Raw genomic sequence first — 26,437 nt, 5'->3', positions numbered from 1 at the left:
AAGAGTCGCATGACCTATTCCAGAAGTTTATTGCACTGTTGTAGATTTTGGAGAGTGTTTCCACTCTGTTCCTTAAAGTACACCCCTCAGAGGAGGTAGATATATGTTTGACCAACACTGTCTGGCAACTCACGATGTTGTGAGTTCTCCGTGTTGCCTAAACATCCTCTTCTTGACTGAACTTTGCTCTCATCCCACCCCACACACTTTCTACAGGGGTGGCAAGCCTTCATTTACTCACAGCTCGAATGTGGCAAGGTCACGGGGAGTAATGGTTTCCTTTGATCCAGGGTTGGAGGAGGATGCAAAGTAAGCATGTTCCAGAGACAAAAGAACATTTAAGAGAAGGATATGGAGATGGAAGACTCATACCACAGATCATACCACCATCACTCATTCATTAAAACATTTCTTCATCACCTACTGTGTGCAAGACTTGGGACTAGGAGCGGAGAATTCTTAATCCCTGCACACGGGGAACCTAAGCCTCATAGAGGAAATAAACGTAATAGTGAATCGTTAGTGTCTGCCGTATGCCAAGGAGCATACGTACATTACCTTATTTAATTTTATTTCATCCTCACAGCAATCCTATGATCGTCCTCATTGTATGAATGAGAAAACTCAGATGCAGAGAAGTTGAGTGAGACTTCTAGTTAATGAGGAAGTCAGTTAACAATATGTAAGCCTGGCCCAGTGGCATGTGTGTGTAGCGCCAGCTACTCCGGAGGCTGAGGCAAGAGGATCACTTGAGTCCAGGAGTTCAAGACTGTATAGTGCACTATAATTATGCCTGTGAATAGCCATTGCCCTCCAGCCTGGGCATCAGAGCAAAAACCCCATCTCTTACAAAATAAAATAAAATACAAACTTTAAACAACAATTTGTTATTATCTCTCATGGTTCTGGAGGTTATGGGGCTCAGCGGGCTGGTTCTCACTTGGGGTTCCTTATGTAATTGCACTCAGAAAGTGGCCGGGGCTGAGATCCATGTCTGCAGCCAGGGCTGGGATGTCTAAAACAGTTGGGGGCTGGTGGGCATCTGCATCCACATGGCCTCTCCACATGGCTGGCTTGGCCTTCCTCTCAGACTGGCAGTCTCAGGATAGTTGGACGTCTTAGGTGGCAGCGGACTCCCCGCTGCAGCGAGTGTTCCACAAAACCAGACAGAAACTGCAGAATTTCTTGTGACCTGGACTCTAAAAGCAGGGACATTGTTTCCGCTATAGTCTGTTGATCAAAACGGTTACAGGTCAGATTCAAGGTGTTTCTGTGTCTCAGTGGGAGAGTAGCTTACGAATAAAGCGAGATAACGAATTGATGGAGCCCATCCTGGAGACAAGCCATGACACCAGGGTTTGACCCTAAGCAGCCTGACTCCAGCCTCTGTGTGCTCAAGCATTATGCCCCACTCCCCTGACACAGTACGGGCACAGCCACAGAATGCCACCTGTGGCTGTTATAAGATATCGTGGTGGCTTCTAGGAGAAGTGATTAGCTCTGCCTCTGGTGGTCAGCAAAGGCTTCACATTAGAGGAAACACCCCCTCACACATACATACTCCTTTCTTCTCAGTGCAGAAGACAGACAGTGGCTGCAGTGGGTGGCACATGTGCCCCTGCATCACGTGAGGTGGCCTAAAAGCTGAGGGCGAGAGGCAGCTCTGAGGCAGCGTGTGGAAGGGAACTGACAGAAGAGGGAGCTATGGAGTCCAGTCCCAATTGCACCACAGTGTAATGCTGGGACCTTGAGGGGAACCAGAAGGCCAAGAAAGGAAAAAGCAGAGGCCCTGGGCCTTTGCAGAACATCAGCAGGGTGAGGTTTCTGACTGTGTTGTGCTCCACTCCCTTCTCCAGATAGGAGACCCACACTTGGTGATCTGTATGGACTGCTCGGCGGACACCATGACCAACCGCCTTCTCCAAAGGAGCCAGAGCAGCCTGCCTGCGGACGACACCACCAAGACCATCGCTAAGCGCCTGGAAGCCTACTACCGAGCGTCCATCCCCGTGATCGCCTACTACGAGACGAAAACACAGCTACACAAGGCGAGTCGCTTCACTTTCCCCTCTGAAATAAGTCACTTACCTTTTCTTTTTTTTTTTTTTTAATGAAAAGAGAAAAAGCTGAGAACATTTTAGTTAAGCGATCTGGGAATTAGAACTCTGCGCAGCTGCAGCACTGGGGCCTAAAGGCCTAGCACAGTGGCTCTTGCCTGTAATCCCAACACTGTGGGAGGTCAAGGCGGGTGTATTGCTTGAGCCCAGGAGTTCAAGACCAGCCTAAGCAACATAGTGAGACCCCCGCCTCTACAAAAAATCAGCTGGGTGTGGTGGCACATGCCTGTCATCCCAGCTACTCAAGAGGCTGAGGTGGGAGGATTGCTTGAGCCCCAGAGGTGGAGGCTGTAGTGAGCTGAGATTGTGCCACTACACTCCAGCCTGGGCAACAGAGCAAGACCCTGTCTCAAAGAAAACAACAACAACAAGAATTTGGACCAAAATATGAATCCCTTACTCTTCACTTTTGTTTCAATCAAAATTAAATATCTGTCATCATATAGACCATAAAAAGGTGGTCATATAATTTTCACAGATGACCTTATAGTTGCTGAAAACAACTCCTTTTTCCCAAAAAAAGAGAGAGAGGGAGAGAGGAAGGAGAGAAGGAAGGGAGGGAGGGAGGGAGGTATGAATGAGATGTAAGCTCTGCCACTGACTCTGGACTGTGAGATGATTCACTAGAGCTAAGATTCAATGACTTTGAATTTCTATAATTTTACATCATTCACAATTGGCTGTTGGCTCCTTTGCCTCAATTTCTTGTGATAACCAACATTTTTAGAAGAGGGTGCATATGGGGCCAGGAGAGCAGGTAATTAAGTAAAACAATGAAGATAGTGTGAGGAAACGAGTGTATCAACCTACTGATCATGAGCTCTGTGCTGATTCACCATCAATTTCATGAATTTGGGAAAACTGCCCAGTTCTCATCCTTCCACTCATCCCATAACTATGTATCAGGCACCCATAGTCCATCAATTGCACTAGTGGTTTGGATGCAAATAAATAAGATTATTGAATCCTTGCATAGCTTAGGGTTTCACTAGGAGAGAGAGACAAACGTGTGATCACACAATGAGATCAAAGCAAGCACAGAGTGTGTGGCAAGGGCCCTTTCCTCCAGTGTAAGGATCCAGGAAGGTGGCCTGAGGAGGACTCGGCTGAGTCTCTGAAATGGGGGTGCACACCACACCAGAGAAGCCCCAAGTGGAGAAGATGAGGAAAACCAAGTAACTCCATGAGGCTGTGACATAAAGTGCCAAGGAAAAGAGGGATGAGAGATGGAGATGGAGAGGCAAGCAAGGACTAGATGAAGGTGGATCATATGTGGGAGCAAATAATTGTCCTGTGAGTGATCGGAACTACCGAAGGGGCAGGAATAATCAGGATTTCCATCTAGAAAGCTCAATCCATCATCCTTATGGAGAATGGATGCAAGAAGGTAAGGCTAGGAGACCACTGAGAGGCTAGAACAGTATCCAGGAACAAATCCATAAGGACGACAGAGTGAGCTTTTGTCCAGGAACCAAATCCTGAGGACTCGAACCACAGAAGGGAGTGTGGGATCTCTTGCTGTTCACAGGATAGGAGACGTCGTCAATAAATAACAAACTTGTCTCTGAGGAAGATACATTACTGATTCCTTCGGGGGAAACCATTGATAATTCTTATCTTCTAACTCTGTTAATGGTCCGCTTTCCAGAATCCTGAGAAACACTGGGTACAGAAGTCTGAAAGATGCCTCTCCATTTAACTCAGAGTGTAAAATATGTGGCATGAGAGCCATCATCCCCCACTTCCGCATCCATGGCAGCCATTGCTAGTTTATCCCAGCACTGTTTCTCAGTAAACAGATGTGGCCTGAGAATGTTTGTCAACACAGCACTCCAGGCAGCTACTGCCTATTAATAGGACTTGATGTGCACGTGAGACTTATTTGTTGTGCTTTGTATTACCTCTGACTGCCACATTTTTAAAATAAAGACTTCGATCTTTAAAAACAGGGCCAAGTGCAGTGGCTCACACCTGTTATTCCAGTGCTTTGGGAGGCCAAGACAGGAGGATTACTGGAGTCCAGGAGTTTCAAGACCAGCCTAGGCAACATTTCAAGACCGTCTCTCCAAAAAATGCAAAAATTAGCTGGACGTGGTGGTATATCTCTGTGGTCTCAGCTACTTGGGAGACTGAAATGGGAGGATCACTTGAGCCTGGGAGGTCAAGGCTGCAGTTTGCCATGATCGCACTACTGTACTCCAGCCTGGGCAACAGAGCAAGACTCTCTCTCAGACAAACAAAAAACATAAACAAAAAGTGCATTATATAAGAGCAATGTCTTAAGAATTCAGGGCTGCAAAGGCCTTTCCAAAATTAGATTGTCTAGTGATTTCTGCCTTTTGAGCAGCCTGGAACATGCACAGAAGTTACCCAGGTAGAAAGATTTCTTCCATCTGGGCACGGTGGCTCACGCCTGTAATCCCAGCAGTTTGGGAGGCCAAGGCAGGCTGATCACTTGAGGCCAGGAGTCAAGACTAGCTTGGCCAGTATGGTGAAACCCCATCTCTACTAAAAATACAAAAATTAGCCAGGCACGGTGGTGCATGCCTGTAATCTCAGCTACTTGGGAGGCTGAGGCAGGAGAATCACTTGAATCCAGGAGGCGGAGTTTGCAGTGAGCTGAGATGGCGCCACTGCACTCCAGCCTGGGTGACAGAGTGAGACTCCATCTAAAAAGAAAAAAAAAAAATTCCTGGTGTGGTGGCGCTTGCCTATAATCCCAGCTACTCAGGATGCTAAGGCAGAAGAATCACTTGAACCCAGGAGAAAGAGGCTGCAGTGAGCCGAAATCGCACCACTGCACTCCATCCTGGGTGACAGAGAGCATCCCTGTCTCAAAAAATAAAAAAAAAAAAGAAAGAAAGCTATTTCTTCCACTATAAAGATTTGTAAAGGTGGGAAAATTCCTAATTCAGGATTTAACCACTTTTAGAGTTGGAAAATCCCTCTTAGCTCTCTGTTGTATTATTCCAACCCGAATTCTACAAACTCACAAATGACTGCTCATAAGTGCAGGGTTGAGTTCTCAGACAAATCTGATTTCTGGAATCTTCCTTAGAGCTTTCTAAGTTAATGGTGTCCAAAAGACCAGATTGCAACACATTTAAAGATCTTTATTGGCTTTTATTCATGATTCTAGAATTGGGCAGACCTCAGGACCAGAAAAATGTTTGAAGAATAAGCCACATGGTCAAGCAATATTTATGTTTAGAAAACAGAAGCGAGGAACAGAGGTTAATTAGTTACAGCCTTACGTGAATCAGCTGGCCACCTACCACTGACTTAAGCTCAGCTGCTGTAACTACCAAAACTCAGCCATCTGTTACAGTGTGTACACCAAAGTTGTTTGTTTCATTTAGCACGGATGACTCCATGTTGGTTGGTTTCGTCTGTTGGGCCCAGAACAGGAGCCTAGTCCAAACCAGTGGCCTCCTACAAATTGTATTTAATGGTGGAAAAGAGGTTTGCAGTCCCCTTTGGCTCATCTCTTCAACTTCCCCTGCATTTTGGAGATGCTGGCAGCTGGGTACGTGGTGAGGTAACATTATGATCCACTGCACAAATATGTAAAACCTCTCCAGCCCGGACTGCAGAGCAACATGAGCTCCTGCCTTCAGGACTCCAAGAGCCTCAGGGAGGCTGCTTCGTCCCACTGCCTCTGCCCAGGGCCATCCCCTACCCACACAGCTGCAAAGATGAACAGTCCCCCCTACACACCCAGCATAGAGACAGTGTGTGCTGGGCCCGGGAAGCAGAGATTTGTCTGCAGGTGCCCGTAGGGTTTGCCAGCAGCTAGGACGACAGAGGGGGACTGCAGGAGAAGCAGGGGAGGGGATGGGATTGTTTGCCTCTGGAGAGGGAGAAAGCCGCTGGCCCGTTCTTTGTCTGGCCTCTGGGTTTTTGCCCAGTCCTCTTGCATCAGCTTAATATCCCTTGGTTTCTAAGTAACAGCTTGTGGCCTGCTCCTGTGATGCTGTTTGGACTGTTTGCCCCTCCTCCCTGTTGTTTCACTGGATCCAAGACAGGGCTGCTCACCCAGGAGGACCTCTGGGTCACTTAAGGAGCTTTCTTAAAACTAGGTGGGGCTGGTGAATGCACTTCAAGAAAGCAAGTGAGACGAATCAGCAGTTCTGTGAGATTTATTTAGGAATGAAAGCCACGGGGTGGGCCAACTCATGCAGCCCACACATAGGCCAGAAGCACCCCCCTCAGGCCTCTACCCAGCAATGCTGACACTGAACCCATCAGCTGACACCCGCGTCCCCCGCCCCATGACAGTCAGCCCTGTGGCCACCAGCTCGCTAAAGAAAGTGCAAGAAAGTTTCGAACAAAGAGAATTTTTAAAGCAAAGCAGAATGTATACAGCTACTCCCTTATTCTTTATGTCATCATAATGCCATCCTTGTAAAATAAAGTTAGAATTTCTTATAACATGCCCACCGGAGATGGAAGTATACGTGATACAGGTGTACCCCTTTCTGCCTGCTTTCCTCCCTCTCAGAAAGCAGAGCTTCACCCTGCATCCAAGAAAGAATTCGCTCCATTCCATCCCCCACCTCCCTGCACTGGGGCCAGGCAGCGTTCACCGGTCATGGCACTTCCTACCAAGTCTGAACGCTGCCTCACAAACTAACTCAACACAGCAGGATGGACCGTCACCCCCGACTGACTAGAGTTAGCCTATAAGAAGAAGTTTTCTTTCACCTTAGCAAGATAATTTATTATGGCATAAATGACTGAAATGTAGCATTTGGGGATGAAAAGCACAGTTACTAGTCAAAGACCCCCTGCGGGGTGGGGGGCGGAATATGGGCCTGTGCATCAGAAAGCCCCAGGCACACTTCCGTCAACTTTGGTGAGTCGTTTCACTGCTTCACCTCTCAGTTCTTCTTCCTAAAGTGGATAGAACACGATCTACTAGAATTTACCAAGTCTATTATTAAAAAAGTAACACATACTTGCTTTATAAAATATAGAAAACTGGTCAGGTGTGGTGGCACATGTCTATAATCACAGCCGTCTGAAAAACCAAGGCAAGTGTGGGTCACTGGAGCCTAGGAGTCCATTTTTTTTGTTTTGTTTTTTGTTTTTATGAGACAGAGTCTCGCTCTGTCGCCCAGGCTGGGGTGCAGTGGCGCAATCTTGGCTCACTACAACCTCCGCCTCTCGGGTTCAAGCCATTCCCCTGACTCAGCCTCATGAGTAGCTGGGATTACAGGTACCCACCACCATGCCTGGCTAATTTTTTGTATTTTTAGTAGAGACGGGGTTTCACTATGTTGGCCAGGCTGGTCTCGAACTCTTGACCTTGTGATCCACCCGCCTTGGCCTCCCAAAGTGCTGGGATTACAGGCATGAGCCACCACGTCCAGCCAGGAGCCTAGGAGTACTTGACTATCCTGGGCAACGTGGCAAAACCCATTTCTACAAAAATACAAAAGTTAGCCGGGCATGGTGGAACACATCTGTGGTCACAACCACTCAGGGGACTAAGGTGGGAGGATCATTTGCGCCCAGGAGGTCGAGGCTGCAGGGAACCAAGATGGTGCCACGCACTCGCCTGGCAAGATCTATTTCCAAAAAAAGAAAAAAGAAACAAAGAAAATATAGAAAACGGGGTAGTCCCACCACTCAGAGGCAAACATTTTGGAGCATTTCCAGCACACCTTTTTGCTGTGAATTTTAAAAACATGATTGTGATTGTAGGTAATACTGAGCCAGACTCCATGGTTGTAGGTAACAGGTGCCAACTCCTGCTGGCCTAACCTGAAACGCAGAACTTTTATAAGGTTAGAAGACTCAAGACTGAGGCACAGAAGGCTCCAGAGGGTGTGTAGGATCAGGTCTAAAAAGCTCCCAGTGCTCCCCACTGCTTCACAAACGCCTTTCTAAGCCAGTTTTTTTTTTTTTCTTTCTCTGGCCTACAAGCCAGAATATGCCCACCTGACAGCTTTCGCATTTGTACGTTACCACGGCACTGTGATTCGCAGTTCCAGATTCCTGAGAGAAATGATGTGGTTGGCCTTGCTTTGCTCAGGGTCTTCTTGGCCCTCTTAGCTATAGACAGGCAGCTGGGGTCACGGGGGAGCTTTTTCCTGTGTTCCTGTGTTTTTCCTGTTTCCTGTGTACTTTACTGAGTGCATATGCTATGTTTGGGACCCGGCACTTGGTGCTGGGGACACAGTAGTCAACGTGACAAAGCCCCTCACTGAAAAGAGAAAAACAGGCCAGGCATGGTGGCTCACCCCTGTAATCCCAGCCCTTTGGGAGGTCAAGGCAGGTGGATCACTTGAGGCCAGGAGTTCGAGACTAGCCTGGCAACATGGCAAAACCCCCGTCTCTACTAAAAATACAAAAATTAGCTGGACGTGGTGGTGCACATCTGTAATCCCAGCTACTGGGGAGGCTGAGGCATGAGAATTGCTTGAACCCGGGAGGCGGAGTTTGCAGTAAGCCAAAATCACGCCATTGTACTCTGGCCTGGGTGACAAAGCGAGACTCGGTCTCAAAAAAAAAAAAAAATAACGAAAAAGAGACAAATAGTATACAAGAAAATAAAGCAACCACTAACAAGTTCTGTGGATAAAACAAAACAGAATGCGTTGCTGGGAGTGAGCACTGCGGGCAGCGGTTTGGAAAGTCTGAGGAGGTAGCATTTGAATTAGGACCTGACGGATATAAACATGGTTACCTGGGACTCTTCCCTGTGAAGCAGATGGAGGACAAGGAATACCCAGAGAGAAGGGCTTGTTGTGAGCTGAGAGAAACCACAGAAACAGCTCTCTCAAGTGGCACAGGCAGAATTGTATTAAATGATATTTAAAGCCTCTTTTTTAACTAAGTACACGAGTAACAACTACACATTGTTTAAAAAAGAAACAAACTAGAAAATGTAAGAATATAAAGGTAAACATTAAAATTATTCAGAATTCTTCCACCCGAAGATAATCACCAATGAACATTATATTGCCTTACATTTTGTTTTTTCCATTTTTTATGTACATTTTGTTCATGGCATAATTAGCGCAGAAACACCCCAGGCCATAGATGAAGAAGGTCTGATAACAGACTATATCTGTCCCTGCGTTGTTTGCTACTGTTAACTGATTAAAAAAATAAAAAGAGAGCCCAGTGACTCGTTAAACATGAGTTTTACAGACACAGAAAATCAAGTTCCTTGGCAACTCTGCTTTTGTAGAGGAGATAATAAGCTTTTTTCCTCAGTGATTCTGCTGCTGCGATGTCTCAACTTTGTAAATAGTTTGACCGTTTCCATTAAGTCCTGAAATGCAATGGTCCTCCTTGTTCTGGTCACCATGCTGTCAGGAGAAGCCCTATGAATTGAGGCACGAAGAGTGAGAAGTTCCTGCAGTTTCTGGTATTACTGAGGAAAGTGGAAGCAGAAGGTACCATAAGGTCACATTTCACCGCCTGGTTGCAAAATCTACTGGATTCCCAAGTTTGGAGTCTAACACAAGTAAAGGAAAACCCAAAATAACTTTTATGCCTTGAGTTCTCTATACCAAATTCTTAATTTTGATTCTTCTTTCAGTTGGCTAAAGTAACTACTTTTTAGTTCAATTTCTTAGTGAATATCTGAGAATGCCATTATAGTGGCTTCACGCACAAATGACAGTTTCACTGGACATAATTTAAGTCATAATAAGTATTTTTCTACCAAAAATCAATAAACATAGCTCTATTGGTTTTTTGGTTGGTTGTTTTGAGACAGGGTCTCTCTGTGTTGCCCAGTCGGGTTTGCAGTGGTGCAATTACGGCTCACTGCAGCCTCAACTTCCCTGGGCCCAAGTAATCCTCCCACTTCAGCCTCCCAAGTAGCTGGGACCACAGACATGAACCCCTGGTAATAGCGAGCAGTCCAAGTTTTCAGAATTCTTGTGACTATTCTCATTTTGGGGGGTCTTCACAAGTATTTTAGTGGGAAGCTGGGAAGCTGTATCGGGATGCTGGCCAGATTCCATACAAGGTAGGAGCAGGGATGATGGAGGGAATATTTTTGATCTCTGGTTAGTTGAATCTGCAGGTGCAGTACTTTGGATACAGAGAGTAGACTGTATATATTTATGTGTGTATGTACGAGTACACACACACGCACACACACACAGTCATGCATCACTTAACAGTAGGGATATAATCTGAGAAATGCATCATTAGGCAATTTTGTCGTTGCGCAAACATCAGAGAGTGTACTTACAGAAACCTAGATGGTATAGCTCACTACACACTACAGCCTGTCACTGTAGTGAAGACCATGGCAGTTGTAACACAATGGTAACCATTTGTGTATCTAAACATATCGAAATATGCAAAGATACAGTAAAAATACAGAATAAAAAATGTCAGTGGTAAACTTGCTGTATAGAGTGTTTACCATGAATCGAGCTTTCAGGACTGGCAGGTGCTCCGGATGAGTCATTGAATGAACGTGAAGGCCTAGGACATTGCTGTATACTACTGTAGGCTTTATAAACACTGTATACTTAGGCTATGCTACATTTATAAAATATTTTTCTTCAATAATAAATTAACTTTGGCTTACTATAACCTTTTTACTTTATAAGCTTTTAACATTTTTTCACTTTTTGACTGTTTCATAGAACTTAGCTTAAAACACATATTGTACAGATGTACAAAAGTATTTTTTGCTTTATATCCTTATTCTATAAGGTTTTTCCTATTTAAAAAAATCTTTTTTTACTTTTTAAGCTTTTTTTTTCTTAAAAACTCAGATGGAGACACACATATTCACCTAGGCCTGCCTACACGGGGTTAGAATCATCATGCCACTGTCTTTACCTCCGTATCTTGCCCACTGGAAGGTCTTCAGGGCAGTAACATGCCTGGAGTTGTCACCTGCTTTGATAACAAGGCCTTTTTCTGGAACATTCCTGAAGGACCTGCCTGAGGCTGTTTGACAGTTAGCTCTTTTTTAACAAGTAGAAAAAATGCACACTGAAATAATAATTGAAAGTATAATATAGGAAATACATAAACCAGTAACATAGTCGTTTATCATCATTATCAAGCACTATGTACTTTATATAATTGTACGTGCTATACTTTTACAACACCAGCAGCACAGTGGATTTCTTTACACCAGCATCACCACAAACACATGAGTAATCCGTTGCGCTCTGACGTTGATGGCTACCACATCACAAGGTGCTGGAAATGTTTCAGCTTCATTATAATCTTATGAGACTGCCATTGTATAAGCAGTCTGTCATTGACCAAAACATTGTTATCGGTGCATGACTATATATACACACACACACACACACACACAAAATTCACAATGCTCCTCACAACCTTGCTTCCCTCAAATAACCAATGTGAACAGCTTATTGTGTATCTTTCCACCTCTCCTCCCTTCCTCCTTTTCCTCCTCCTCCTGTTCTCTTTCTTTCTTCTCTTCTTTCCCCCAGCCCCTCATTCTTTCTCTCTGAAATCAAACTGTTTACTACAGACACACACACACACAACCATGATGGGGAGTGTGATTTCATGCAAATACTACCAAGCTGTACACATTTCTGCAAAACACCTCCAGGTCAACACATCACAATATTGTTTTCTTTTTCATAGCTATATAATATGCCACAATATAGATGTTCTATAGTTTATTGAACTAGGTTGTTTCTAGTTTAGTTTGGTTGTTTTGGTCTACTACTAACAACTATGTGGTGAAAAGACATGCTTACTTAGATTTTTTTCTAGTAGGAGAGACTGCTGAGCTATTTTAAGCAGAGGCTGATTTCTTTAAACCCATTCATTTCTGCTCCCCTGGCTCTCCATGTTGCCCTGGAAAGAGTTCTTTGAAGTGTAACTACGCTTTGGAATTTCCCAGCTCCTTGCTGCTTGCCCTCCTTTATCAGTGCCCCACCTTCGCTGGGGGTGCTTATCAGTTTCAAGTCTGAAACTGGGCCTGCCTTGGTTGACAACTAGAAACCTAGATTTAGATACAGCCCTCCCTCCTGCTGGTGCAGTGAAGAGAAAGGTGTGCCCGAAGGAGAGAGTGACGTAGAGGAACCCTAAGGTTCTGTGCTCTCACTTGACAAATGAAGCATAAATCTTCCATCTGGTTCTGAAAGACTTAAGAGACTTTTTCTTTATGACTCTGCTTAAAATAGTCTTCTCTCCACCCCCTTTCCTTCCTGATCGTCAGACCTTCAGCAGACTCCTGCAAAGACCTTTTGATTCAGTGCAATACCGTTTGCACCCCTGCGGTCCTGCTGAAATGAATTGTGCTTGCTGCATGCGTGTCTCCTCCCCAAACAGCAAGCAGAAGAGAATTCCAGGCCCTTTTGACTCATCTGTACACATTCTTGATTTCTTCCTCTGTGGTTGTGATAATCACATAACAGATTTTGCCTTTGCCCATCTTACGTCACCCCCTTCACTAAGGTCCACTTTAACTCAGAACTCCTCCTAGAGTCACTGACATGAATTCTACCAGCAAAGAATTGGCGCTATTCTATGTAAAATCTTTGACATGCTCAGCAGACATTTACTGGGCATCTCTAAGGTCCAAGGCATGCCACTTAATGCTGGGAATTCATAGGAAAAGACATGTGCTTGTAATCCCAGCACTTAGGGAGGCTGAGGAGGGCAGATCACTTGAGGTCAGGAGTTCGAGACCACTCTGGCCAACATGGTGAAACTCTCTCTCTACTAAAAATACAAAAATTAGATGGGTGTGGTGGTGTGCATCTGTAATCCCAGCTACTCGGGAGGAGGCTGAGGCACAAGAATTGTTTGAACCCATGAGGCAGAGGTTGCCGTAAACTGAGATCGCACCCCGGCGCTCCAGCCTGAACGACAGCATGAGACTCCGTCTCTACACAAAACAAAACAAAACAGACTTGTGAAACTCTGTGACACATGAAACCCCAGCGAAGTGGTAGGTGCCGTAATAGGATCTACAGAATGCTCCAGGCCTTTAGGAGCACAGAGCTCAGGCCTGGGGAGGTAAGTAAAGGCTTCAGAGAAAAGAGGACATTTGAGCTGGGTCCTAAAGGATGAAGAGAAACTCAAGCCAGATGGAGGAGAGGGAACAAAGCCACTGACTCGTGAAAGAGCCAGGAATGCTGGCCCAGATGAAGTGCCAAACAGATGAATTAAAATCGTGACAGATGAGACTAAAGAGCAAGATTGAAGCAAGCAGTAAAGGACTTTGAATCCATTCATTCCTTCATTCATTCCTCCTGCATTCAATACATTTGCTAGCTCAGCACTGTCAAAAGAAATATAATGTGGGCCACATGTATAATTTAAACTTTTCTAGTAGACACATAAACAAAGAAAGGTAAAAAGAAACAGGTGAAATTAATTTAACAATATATTTTATGTAACCTAATATAGCCTAAGTATCATTTCAACATGTAATCAATATAAAATTCTCTCTCTTTTTTTTTTGAGACAGAGTCTCACTCTGTCACCAGGCTGGAGTGCAGTGGCACGATCTTGGCTCACTGCAACCTCCACCTCCTGGGTTCAAGGGATTCTCCTGCCTCAGCCTCCCGGGTAGCTGGAAGTACAGGTGCACGCCACCACACCTGGCTGATTTTTGCATTTTTAGTAGAGATGGGGTTTCGCCATGTTGGCCATGATGGTCTCAATCTCTTGACCTCTTGATCTGCCCGCCTCGGCCTCCCAAAGTGCTGAGATTACAGGTGTGAGCCACCGTGCCCAGCCATAAAATTCTTAATGAAATATTTTTACATTTTTTTTTTATGAACTATGTATTCAAAATCTGGTACTTAGGGCTTTACCTCAAATTTAGCTGCTAAGTTTCCATAAAAAATACTGGAACTATATTTATATTTCATAAAATGTACAGTTGAAAAGTAGATTTCACATACCCAAGTCATTCCAAAGATAGTTTTTAATTTTCCAAAAATTGGGTCAAATACCAGGTTTAAATTTTAGATTAATTTTAATTAAACAGTATTAAAAATTCAGTTCCTTTCTTGTGCTAGTCAGATTTCAAGTGCTCCGAAACCATGTGTGGCTAGGGGCTACACCATATTGCATAGTTCTAGCCTACCCAAGGATGTTTGGACTGAATCCTGAAAGTACTCAAGTTCTAGGAGGGAAGCACTGAGAAACTTTTAAACAGGAAAATGATGAAGCAGGTGTTTTAGAGAGATCATTTTAGAAAGGATGATTTTTTTTCATATCTGCTAAAAGATGTTATTCAAAACTTTAGGCAGAACGGAGAGAAAGAGAAAAGGAAAAACAGTTACTTAAAACGTGTAAGTGGACAAGCTGCGCGAACTATGGGAAGTCCTATTTAGAGAAACCATTAATGTGCTGATTATAAATCATCCTTATATTTTTGCTGAAGTTTGTCCTTAAATCTCTCTAAAGTCAATGTATATATAGTCCTCCTTCTTTCTATGGCCTTGATAATGAGAACTATGTGGACTGACTGGATATGTGAACTGGATGACCCCCTATGAGCAGCCTTTTACATAACCCCAACTTTTGAAAACTGCATTTGATGATTTTCCCCAGACCATGCCCAGGTTCTGCACACTCAGGTCTGCCTTGCTGAGCCGCTGCTGTTATCCTCTGGCAGTTAGGGATCCCTGTGGTGTGAGGCTGTGTCTTGTTTAACAGGGGACAAGATTAGAAAAGGAAGGTGCTGGCACACAGAGCGTGATACTAAACCACGCTGTAACAGCTTGGCTTTGTCCCAGAGGTTCCATGGTGCCAATACATGAAAAATAAAATGAGACTCTAGCAATGGTTTCAACCGTGTGGGAAAATTCAGGAAAAACACCACTAGACATAGGCAATGTTTAGACCAGTCAACCGTTTTATGATTTACAAATCCATGGAACTAAAGAGAAAGAGTAAACAAAATGTGTAATTCCCAAAGCAGTGTAATTGCTTTCTTCATTTAGTAATATGTTCTGTTGACTGCTGGGTAGAAATATCATCACCGCTCTACTTTTCCTTCAAGAAGTCAGGTAAAAACTCAAAAATTTACTGTTTCCTCTTCACTTGCTTTAGCTTTTTTTTTTTTTTTTTTTTTTTTTTTTGAGACAGAATTTCACTCTGTTGCTCAGCTCACTGCAACCTCTGCCTCCCGGGCTCAAGCGATTCTCCTGCCTCAGCCTCCCGAGTAGCAGGAATTACAGGTGCCCGCCACCACACCCTGCTACTTTTTGTATTTTTAGTGGAGACCGGGTTTCACTATGTTGGCCAGGCTGGTCTTGAACTCCTGACCTCAGGTGATTCACCCGCCTCGGCATCCCAAAGTGGTGGGATTACAGGCATGAGCCACTGCACCTGGCCTGCTTTTAGCTTTTTAATGAAATAATATTTTGCTATACTTGTCAGAACATCACTTACTGCAGGATTTTATATCACATCTCAGACCAAAAATGGTAAATTCTTTTTTATGCTTCTTTCTTTCTTAAAATTGTTATTTTTTGTGGGTACATATTAGTGTATATATTTATGGGGTACGTAAGATACTTTCTATAGGCATGCAGTGTGCAGTGATCACATCAGGGGAAATGAGGTATCTATCACCTCAAGCATTTGTCCTTTCTTTGTGTTACAGATAATCCAATTATAGTCTTTTAGTTATTTTTAAGTGTACAATAAGTTATTGTTGCCTAGAGTCACCATTTTGTGCTATCAAATACTAGATCGCATTCATTCTATCTACCTTAATTTTTGTATCCATTAGCCATTCCCACTTCCCCCTTTCCTTTCCCAGACCCTGGTAACTATCAATCTACTGTCTATCTCCATGAGTTCAATTGCTCTAACATTTAGCTCTCAGAAATAAGTGAGAACATTCGAAGTCTGTCTTTCTGAGCCTGGCTTATTTCACTTAACGTGACCTCCAGTTCCATACATGTTGTTGCAAATGACAGGATCTCATTCTTTCTTATAGCTGAATAGTACTCCATTGTGTATATGTACCACATTTTCTTTTCTTTTCTTTTTTTTTTTTTTTGAGACAGGATCTCACTGTCACCCAGGCTGGAGTACAGTGGCATGATCATGGCTTACTGCAGCCTCAACCTCCTAGGCTCAAGTGATCCTCCCACCTCAGCCTCTTTTATTTATTTTTTTTTTTTTTTTTAAGGGACAGGGTCTTACCCTGTTGCCCAGGCTGGAGTGAGTGCAGTAGCTCCATCACAGCTCATTTTAGCCTTAAGCTCCTGGCCTCAAGCCATCCTTCACCTCAGCCTCTCCAGCAGCTAGGACTACAGGCATGTGTCCAGCTAATTTTTTTATTTTTGTAGAGACACTATATTTCCCAAGCTGGTCTCGAGCTCCTGTGCTGAAGCAATCCTCCTACCTCAGCCTCCCAAAGCATGGGCAGTTTACAGGCGTGAGCCATTCCATCCGGCTGGTAAATTCTTGAAGTCAGAAGCAAATCTACTTACCTAGTTTCTAACTAAATTAAATACATTAAGACCTCATACATACTGACTTTGCTGACTCAGAATTGCAGATCTTTTGGAGAAAGGTCACGATGAAACTTACTTTTGACTATTCATGATAAAAGAGGGTTACTATGAATTAATATTATAATAATTGATTATGGAGTAAACATACTCTATGTTGGAGGACATATTACTTTCAAGTTTGCACAATTACTGAGGAAGTCTCATTCACAGAAAACAGTCAGTAAGCTGATTGTGCAGGACTGTTCTCTGTTTGCTAAGGACATTAAGCACCAGTACCTTATAAGCTAATTGGTTTAAATTTGCTAAAGCTCTAAGCACCAAGAAAAGTTCCTGTAACTTTGAAAGCATTTAGTAAATTGGTTCTTTTCCATTTCCTTTGAGTTGCAGTTATGTACAAAATGATAAATGCCACTTATTCCCTTAAAATACTCTATACATGGGAATTAGATGAGCAAAGAGAATCTACTTTGAGACTTAGGAAGAGTCGAGGTAACCTGTAGAACCAAAGGAGAATTTTGGATAGTAGACAAAAGGCTTTGTTCCCACCCAGTTCAACTGGGCTCTCTTTTGCTCCTGAAAAATACACTTCAGGCCATGGGCAGTGGCTCCCACCTGTAATTCTAGCACTTGGGAGGCCGAGGCAGGCGGATCACCTGAGGTCAGAAGTCAGAGAGCAGCCTGGCCAACATGGTGAAACCCTGTCTCTACTAAAAATACAAAAATTAGCTGGGCGTGGTGGCACGTGCCGGTAATCCCAGCTACTCAGGAGGCTGAGGCAGGAGAATTGCTTGAATCTGGGAGGTGAGGGTTGCAGTGAGCTGAGATCATACCGTTGCACTCCAGCCTGGGTGACAAGAGCGAAACTCCGTCTCAAAACAAAACAAAACAAAATGCACTTCAGGAATCCAGCCTTTTCCCACCACACACACACACGCATACATGCCTTCTATAAGACAATAGAAATTGCCTCACTGCCTTTATTCTCAAAACTTGGCATCTTGGTCCTAAGGAGGATCCCAACTAACTTCACGGAGTTTTCTACTCACCGAAGTAAAAGACTGCTTTTCCCATCTAGAAAGCCTTATCATTTGATTTTGTCTTTAAACCTACCCACATCTTCGGGCTCCACAGGGGCAAGCACTACAGCACATGACTGACTGGTTGGCAATAAGCAGTTTTTTAATTTCATTAAGAAGTCCCCATATTTAAGCCACAAAACAAAATGAGGAGAGGGATTGGGGAGGGAAATAGAGGTGGGCAATGGACCACTGAGAGCTCCGGGACCCCGCCCCAGCCCTTCCCAAAACATCAGCTCTGGCCTGATTGACAGAAAATAACTAGCACTGTCCTTGAGGTGCTGTGTGCTGAGTCCTCTGTGCTGAAACCAAGTCGCCTTGTTTTTAGAAGGCAGAATGTGTTCTCCTTCCATAAACCCCAGACTGCAGAAAATGGACTTTAAGAACATGCTTCTTCCCCCACAACAGTTCATTTCTGTGAGGAAAGGAAGAGCAAATGTGGGAATAGAGGATACATTCTTTTGTTTACCTTTTTGGGTTTTTGTCTTTCTACCTAGAGCCAGGCACGGGGGATACTATGCTGAGTAATGGCCTCCTGCTCACAGAGCTTACTGTCTAGCTGGATGTTGACAAAGGTTCTCTGCTGACCAAACTTTAGTCAGAGACTCTTGAACCTTCTCCTAGGCCCATCTGTGCACTTCCTTGTAAAACCTGCTGAATCACTTTAGCAAGATCCCTACCCTCAATATCTGATTGGGGTGCTCATCCTCCATCATCCCCAGGTGCTGTCTGATCATGTTGGTCTGTCTTCAGCAAGGGTCCTGTCAGGTCGGTAGCCAGAATTTTCCTTACTCCTGATGTTATTACCTCTTAATAATTTTCCATCCACTGACTCCCATCCTGCTCCTTGACTATAAATTCCCACTTGCCCACGCTGTATTCAGAGTTGAGTCCCATCCCTCTCCCCCGCTGCAAAATCCTGTTGCCGTAGTCCCTATCTATACCCATCGTAATGGTCCCCAATAAAGCCTCCCTTACCATGCTTAACAAGAATCATTGAACATTTTTTTTCTTTAACAATATACAAATATTTGGGTTAAGGCTGGGTTTTATCTGACCAAGAAGCGAAAAGTTAAATGTTGCACTGAATTGCAACGAGTGCATGTCCACTGTGATAGTCAGTGGGGAAGGTAATACAGAAAGAGCCTTTAGTTCACTGTGATAGTAAAAGACAGAAGGTAATAGAGTACATTCAAAGGTTATTGTAATGAACAAATGTATTTTTATCAGAGTCTAAAAGAAATCCTGGACAAGGATCAACCCAATTTATGTGAGTGTAACACTGGCATTATGTTGAATGACCAAGTTATCAATTATGAAACATGGAGGAAATAGAACATAATAAATGTATTCTTGGCCAGGCACAGTGGCTCACACCTATAATTTCAGCACTTTGGGAGGCTGAGGTGGGAGGATCGCTTGAGGTCAGGACTTCAAGCCCAGCCTGGGCAACATAGCAGGACCCCATCTCTACAAAAACATACAAAAAAGTAGCTGGGCATGGTGGCACATGCCTATAGTCTCAGCTACTTGGGAGGCTGAGGCAGGAGGGTTACTTGAGCCCAGGAGTTAGAGGTTACAGTGAGCTATGATCTCACTGCTGCATTCCAGCCTGGGTGAGAGAGTGAAACCTTACCTCTTAAAAAAAAAAAAAAAGTGTTCTTTAAAAAAAATTGTATATTAATAGTGTTAAAAGACACATTATGAGTATGAGAAACATAGGTATGGTTTTCTTTTGGAAAGAAGATAAATTTAGAAAATCATATATAAAGTTGAGAATGTTAGTAACGGTTGCAGAAGACAGATTGGAGGAGAGAAATGTTCCAGGGCCCAGGAGCAGAAATAGAACATGCTAAGTCAGTTAAATGCAAGGAACTGGTGGAATTCAGCAAGAGGCTGGAGAACAGATAAATAATGAGGAAGACGCTGCAAAATATCCACCACTTTGTGAGGACAAGAAAGGGCCCTGGAACGCAGTTGGAGTTTGTACAGATGAAGCAGAGGGCATCACTGAGGCTGAAAGTCCCACTACACGTGTGCCTCAATTAGGCAGTGATATTGTAGTGAGAAAATTCACATGCATTTGAAGTAGACGGTCACTTGGAGTCATTCCCTAGGCTACTTATCTTCCTCTTCTGGGGAGGATCTGGGGCTGATTTGGGGAAGTGTTTGTGCCAAAGACGAAAAATTGGATCACTAGGGTGAAGAACTTACATTATGCACAAAATAGTTGTATTTGAGTCTTTGTCCTCATGGAACTTCTTGGGGACCAGTGACAGACCTGGTGCATTTTCCACTGATATACAATCATGGACAGTGTAAATAATATCAAGTGTTTGTGGATCTATACCTTCTTACCCGTCCCTGCTAGAGGGGAGGAAACCTGAGAAGGGGCAGGAATGTGAGCTAGCAACCCCTTCCTTTCCTCCCTCCTCCCAGCGTTGGATAAGGCGAGGTCAGGTGACTGTACAGTGGGCTGTGGGCGGAAACAGATTTGCTGAAAAGAGATGAGGAAGGAAGACATCCCAAGGCATGTTTGGAACATTCAGGTTAAATGCAGCATAGCATTATTCAGCAATAAAAAGGAACCAAGTATTGAACCTTGAAAATATTATGCCAAGAAACCAGTCACAAAAGACCATATATTGTGTGATTCCATTGATATAAAATGTCCCAAATAGGCAAATCTATGGAGACACCTCATTCCAACCTATTTTTCCAGCTTCCTCTTTTTCTCTGCCTGCCCTCAGCATCCCATGCAGCATTTGCTCTGTCCTCAACAAATGACCCACTGTTTGCTGAAAAATCGATGTGCTTTCAGATCTCTACACCTTTGCCACCTTTATTATCTTCCAGTACATGTCCATTCTTCTAGGCCCAGCTTAACTAGCAACACCAAACTAAACTGAACAATCCTGGCGCCTGCTGAGAGGAGCTCATCCCCACTAAAAAGTGAGCTCAGATCTGGAATAGCATAGAACATCCAGGCTGGAACCAGACCTGGAGGTTATCTAGTCCTAGTTCAGTCCCTTCATATGATAGAGGAGGAAACTGAGGCCCCAAGAGGATGAATGGCCTGTCAAGTCCTGAAGCACACTGAGGGCAATCCCAGGCACGCCTCATACAGGGCTCTTTGCCTTGCACTTCAACCTTTCTGCAGTTTTTTTGTTTCATTTTGTTTTCGGTTTTTTTTTGGTTTTTTTTTTGAGACAGAGTCTCACTCTGTTGCCCAGGCTGGAGTGCAGTGGCGTGATCTCAGCTTACTGCAAGTTCTGCCTCCTGGGTTCACGCCATTCTCCTGCCTCAGCCTTTCGAATAGCTGGGACTACAGGCGCCCGCCACCACACCCAGCCATTTTTTTTTTTTTTTGTATATTCAGTAGAGACAGTTTCACCGTGTTAGCCAGGATGGCTCAATATCCTGACCCATGATTCGCCTGCCTCGGCCTTCCAAAGTGCTGGGATTACAGGTGTGAGCCACCGCGCCTGGACTCTGCAGTTATTTTTGATGGAACAAATATTTATCAAGTATTTGCTGTGTACCCATATTTTATGATGTCAGCCCATTCCTTAAAAACTCTTACATGGGCTGGGCACAGTGGCTCCCACCTTAATCCTTAATTTGGGAGGCTGAGGCAGGTAGATTACTTGAGGTCAGGAGTTCAAGATCAGCCTGGCCACATGGTGAAACCCCATCTCTACTAAAAAGACAAATGGCCAGACATGGTGGCACACACCTATAATCCCAGCTACTCAGGTGTCTGAGGCAGAAGAATCGCTTGAACTTGGGAGGCAGAGGCTGCAGTAAGCCAAGATCGCACCACTGCACTCCAGACTGGGCAACAGAGCAAGACCCTGTTTTAAAAAACAAAAAACAAAACAAAAAAACAGTTCTCACGTGGTTCCTCATTATCGTCATGCAATAGGGAACATAAGCCTTTTCATAGCCCAGCCTGTCATTACAATTCCAGCTTCACTCCTTGCTACTCCCCCTCATATCTGGCCATCTACCATTTTGAACTGGTCAGCATAGTGTAGTAAAGTCAAGACGTGCAAAGACTTCAAAATCAAAGGCCTGGGTGTGAACCAGTTCTTTCCACTTACTTAACCACATTATCTTGAAAAATTTAATTCATCTTTCAGAGCCCCTGTTTCATCATCTGTAAAACTGGGATAACAAGACTTCTCTTCTAAGATCATTGACAGGATTACTTTGGTTATTTAAAAAGCATTTCTGTGCCATTACTAGTAATGTTTATCATTTTAAATGATGACAACTATTACTTTCCTCAGAAAGCTTCTCTACCCTCCCAACATTGTGGAAGGTGCCCCTTTAGCTCATGTGTTTACCTCCTAACAGTGTAAATTCCTGTTGAATGTTCATCTCTACCACTGAGCGTGAGCTCTTGGAAAACAGGACCATTGTTTCTCATTCAACTTGGTAACTCCGAAACATTGATGATAACCAGGAAATGCTTGTTGGTTGAAAGGAAAAGGAGGAAGAAGTAAAGCAATAAGCAAGGTGCTGTGGGGGCCATGAACATGGCAAAGGCTAAGCCCCTACCGTCCAGATGTAGAACCTCTAGCTGGACAGACAAATTGCAGATTGCTGTATTTGAGTCTCCTGTAAGGATAAAGTATGACATATTTATGAGAGGGGAAAAGAACTTTTAAAAAACTGATTTTTCCCTTATTGTGGGCTATATCATACATACGGGAATGCATAAAAGTAGTATATAGAGTTTGAGGAATAAAATGAACACTCATATAACCACCATGCAGGACGAGAAATAGAAAAGAATTGCAGAAGCTCCACCCTCCCCATATGTCTCCCCTGTCACAGCTTCCTTCCTCTCCCCAAGAAGTAACTACTATCCTGGCTTTCATGATAATCATTTCCTTGCTTCTATCTTTATGACTTTATTGCCTACGTATGGATCCCTAACCAAAATAGCTTTTTTTTTAAACCTTATATAAACTGAACCCTACTGTATTCATATTCTTGAGACTGGCTTGTGTCCCTCAAGCTTGTGAAATTAATCCATGTTGTTGAAATAGCTGTGGTTCTTTTTCTTTTAATTACTATAGTATTCCATTATATGACTATGTCACAATTTATCCATCTATTGTTAATGGACATACAGGATTTTTCCAGTTTGGGAATGACAGTCATTATATTAATATTGTTGTATCCATTAATATTGTGGTATCCATTTTCTCCAGTATTTAAACATGCAACATTCTTTTTGTTGATGGTGTTGAGAATTCATTCTACCCCTGGAAGCAGTGAAATCCCTAGGGGTAGAAAAATGCAAACTAGTTTGCACAAAGATTTGGATAGGTAGACAAGAGTCTCAAAGCGTGCTTGAAAATGTATGTTTGAAAACTTTGTGTTTCTCAAAGTGTGCTCCAAGATGGCCCACAACAAAATCATGTGGAGAATTTGGTAAATATACAGATTAAAGACCCAGTCCAAACCCACCAAACAAGACCCTCTGCAGATATGGCCTGGAAAGCTGTGTTTTAGCAAGTTTACCACCCACCCCATGACTCATGTAGATCACCAACCCTTTCCTTTTTTTTTTTTTTTTCATTTGTTAGCATTTAGTTAAGCTCCCTCCTTGTGGCTTCAAGTCACCAGGACACAGCCTCCCTACTTCCCCCTATATATACATCCTTAGTCTTCTCCCAGCTCTCCTGCTGAAGAACTTGGCCTTCATGACAGCAGGCTACTTTGGAAGTTTCCCTTCCTCAGAATTCTGCAGTAGCCCATAGCACTCCATCAATGATGGGAGCAGCTCCAACCTGTTTTATTTATTATTATTATTATTGTTATTTTTATCAGCGTGTGATGACTCATGTCTCTTGACTGACCAAGGTCTACATTTGTCAAGGTCGAGAGTTGGGCAGAAGCCCTGGTTTCTCTTTAAGTGGTAATGCCTCATAACCAACTTTACCAAAGTAACCTGGGTGACACTTGTGGAAGTTGATGCACGCCACCAGCATTCCCCTGGCCTCCCACGTGCTTCCTGTGCTTGGCCAGGCCTTTACTTTCCGTAGACGATACAGGTGTAATGGAACAAATCTCAGCGGTCGGTGCAATGTTAGGACAGGGGAAGGGGCAGTACTTTCGTGCCCAGAAAATCAGCTTCCCTTGATATGTCCTCCTTGGGCTGGCATGTCAACAGTCTCCAAGCAGACTTTGCCTTTAGCACACCTACACACTGTGGTCCTAGCCTTTTGCTTTCTTCTCCACACCTCTCTCCCTCATGCCCCAATCTCGTTACTATTCCCAAATGCACCAGAACACTCAGAAGTCTCATTTTAAGTAACTCCAAAGTCTTTCCATGACCATAGCAATGCTTTACCTAGGGACTTGTTTTAAATAGGCCTTCCTTTTTAGAGAAGTCTTAGGTTCACCGCAAAATTGAGCAGCGTTCCCATAGACTAGTTACACTGCTCTAAAAATGCTGTACTCTACCTTCTCTGAAGAGAAGTACCTGCCCTCTGCCCATCAACCACTGATCTTTTTAAACCTGTCTCCAGTTTTTATTTTTCCAGAATGTCATAAATTGGAACCAAACAATATGTACCCTCTTCAGAGAAGCCTGAATCACTGAGTAATATAAAGTTTAGCACTGAATAATACTCCCCTGTGCATCTGGATATATCAGTTTATCCATCCATTAAAATGCTGAAGATCATCCTGGGTGCTTCCAAGTTTTGTCAATTATGCATGAAGTTGCTGTCAACATCCATATGCAGGTTTTTGGGCAGATGCTCAGGTTTCAGCCCATTTGGGTAAAACACCAAGAAGTGCAACTGCTAAAAAGTATGGTAACAGTATGTTCAGTTTAAGAAACTGCAGTGTCTTCTGAAGTGGGTGTACCGTTTTGTGCTCCCACAAGCAATGAGTGAGAGTTCCTATTGCTCCATGTCCTCACCAGCATTTGGTGGTGTCAGTGCTTTGGATTTTGGCTATTCTAATAGATGTGTAGTGGTACTTCATTGTTGTTTTAATTGAGACATGTAGTTTTAAAACCACTACTCTTCACTTTTTTCTCTGTGTTTTGGGGGGTCTTGTGTTTTAAAATTTTGCAGAGCAAATTATGAGCAATTGATAGTGATCTTTCATTATTAAACATGATTTTATTTACAAATATTTCAGACTAACTCTCTTTTTTCCCTTTTAAATATAGATAAATGCAGAGGGAACACCAGAGGACGTTTTTCTTCAACTCTGCACAGCTATTGACTCTATTTTCTGAAGGCGAAAATGCATGTTTGTTAGAGTGGAAACAGAAAAACATTAAAAAGTTCATTCCTTAACACAATGTTTCAAGTTAAACCTTTTGTGCTCCCTGCCCCCACTCCCCCACCCCCTAAATCCTGACAGCACTGTTTGCTTCCCAGCTAGACCTGTGTGAGAGGTATCTGGAAATCATGCATGGTGTATTTGGGACTATCAACCTCTTCTCCACACTTCAGACAACTGTCTGCACTCACAGCACACACACTTTGTATCATGCAGGCCACACTCAGAGCTAGTCAGTACATAAACAGTGGTGCAGTACCAGTCTGTGCCTGTTGTGATTACAGGCCTTGCTAGACCCTGATCATCTGGTTCTCCTCTTATTAAGCATCCCTAACTCCCAGTCACATCTTCCTCTCCCCAAGATTTACATACTGTTCCCCAGTGGAGGCCCCTGGCACAGGGGACAGCCCTGGCCATCTTCCCTTGGTGTCTGGCTGTTCCGTCAACTCTCATCTTCTGGTGGCTCAGAGCCATAAGGTGAGTTGATTACACAATGCCTTGTACATGATATAGAGGCATCAAGCAAAATTTGACAGAAATTTTAAAATATGAAATTGTATAGCTTTTCCAAGATGGTAAAACCCACGTTAGTCATCAGTAACATTCTCTATTATTTTTAAGAACTTTGGAATACTGTCATTATGGCTAAGGGAACAAATCTGATAAATTGTGTAACCTAGTCTCTTCTCTACATGGTGATGCATTTTGGCAATTATAAATTAATATCAATGACCAAAAGTAATTTAAAAGCATGAGATATTTGCAATTTCATTCATTGGGCACATATCAAAATATAATTTTGATTTTAAATGGTCACCCATTTGTTTGTTTCCAAGCAAGTAAAAAATACCGTAACAAACCTGATGTGGGTAGGAGGGGCATGTCAGTAAGTGGTGTGTTCACTCTTGTGTTTGTTTCATATGGGCCCTTTCCAGAAGTTTGCAAACCTTGTCATACCCATATGCAAAATTGTGTTTCCTTGCATTAAACCAGTGAAGTTTGGGTTTTCTTTTGTGCTATCAGTTGTAAAATCAGAGCTTCTTATATATTCTACTGGAATAACTGCATCTTCCACTCAGTCACTACAAAAAAACATAGTTTCAGTTTGCATGATTTTTTTTTCTTCAATGGTTGTGCAGATAAGGATCCATTTCTGGGATAGAATTGTATTTTTTAAGTCTCTTTTTTTCTTGAAATGGATATGTACAAATAAAATAAATGGAAGACAGGATAACTCTTTTTCTATTTATTTGTAACTCACATCATTCTGGAAAGCATTTGAAGCCTTATTCCAAACAGAATTAGAGGTGAACACAGACATAGTCAAGATTTACGATACGCTTATATATGTTTTTAATTTTAGCTATAGATCAGTTTTGAGTTATTACAGAGAGAACTCAATGTATCCACGATACATGGTAACTTTCATATTTCCTTTTTCTTTAGCACTCATTCTGAAACAGAAATCTCAGTG

The 26,437-nt window shown here is 43.2% G+C and overlaps 1 protein-coding gene across 4 annotated transcripts in view; it reads left to right on the top strand.

The window, feature by feature from the left end:
• The window catches only part of AK5 (adenylate kinase 5), a 293,062-nt gene extending 266,868 nt beyond the window's left edge, over positions 1-26,194 (top strand). For all 4 annotated transcript variants that reach the window (XM_005542979.5, XM_005542978.5, XM_045368561.3 and 1 more), the window contains exons 13-14: positions 1,857-2,048; positions 24,848-26,194. In XM_005542979.5, coding sequence (XP_005543036.2) covers positions 1,857-2,048; positions 24,848-24,916 — 261 coding nt within the window. In that variant the 3' untranslated portion in view covers positions 24,917-26,194. The remainder of the gene's footprint in view (positions 1-1,856; positions 2,049-24,847) is intronic.
• The last annotated feature ends 243 nt before the right edge of the window (positions 26,195-26,437 follow it).

The sequence above is a fragment of the Macaca fascicularis genome, chromosome 1 (genome assembly GCF_037993035.2).
Source record: "Macaca fascicularis isolate 582-1 chromosome 1, T2T-MFA8v1.1".
Taxonomy (NCBI): Eukaryota; Metazoa; Chordata; class Mammalia; order Primates; family Cercopithecidae; genus Macaca; species Macaca fascicularis.
This window is presented reverse-complemented; position numbering and strand designations above follow the sequence as displayed.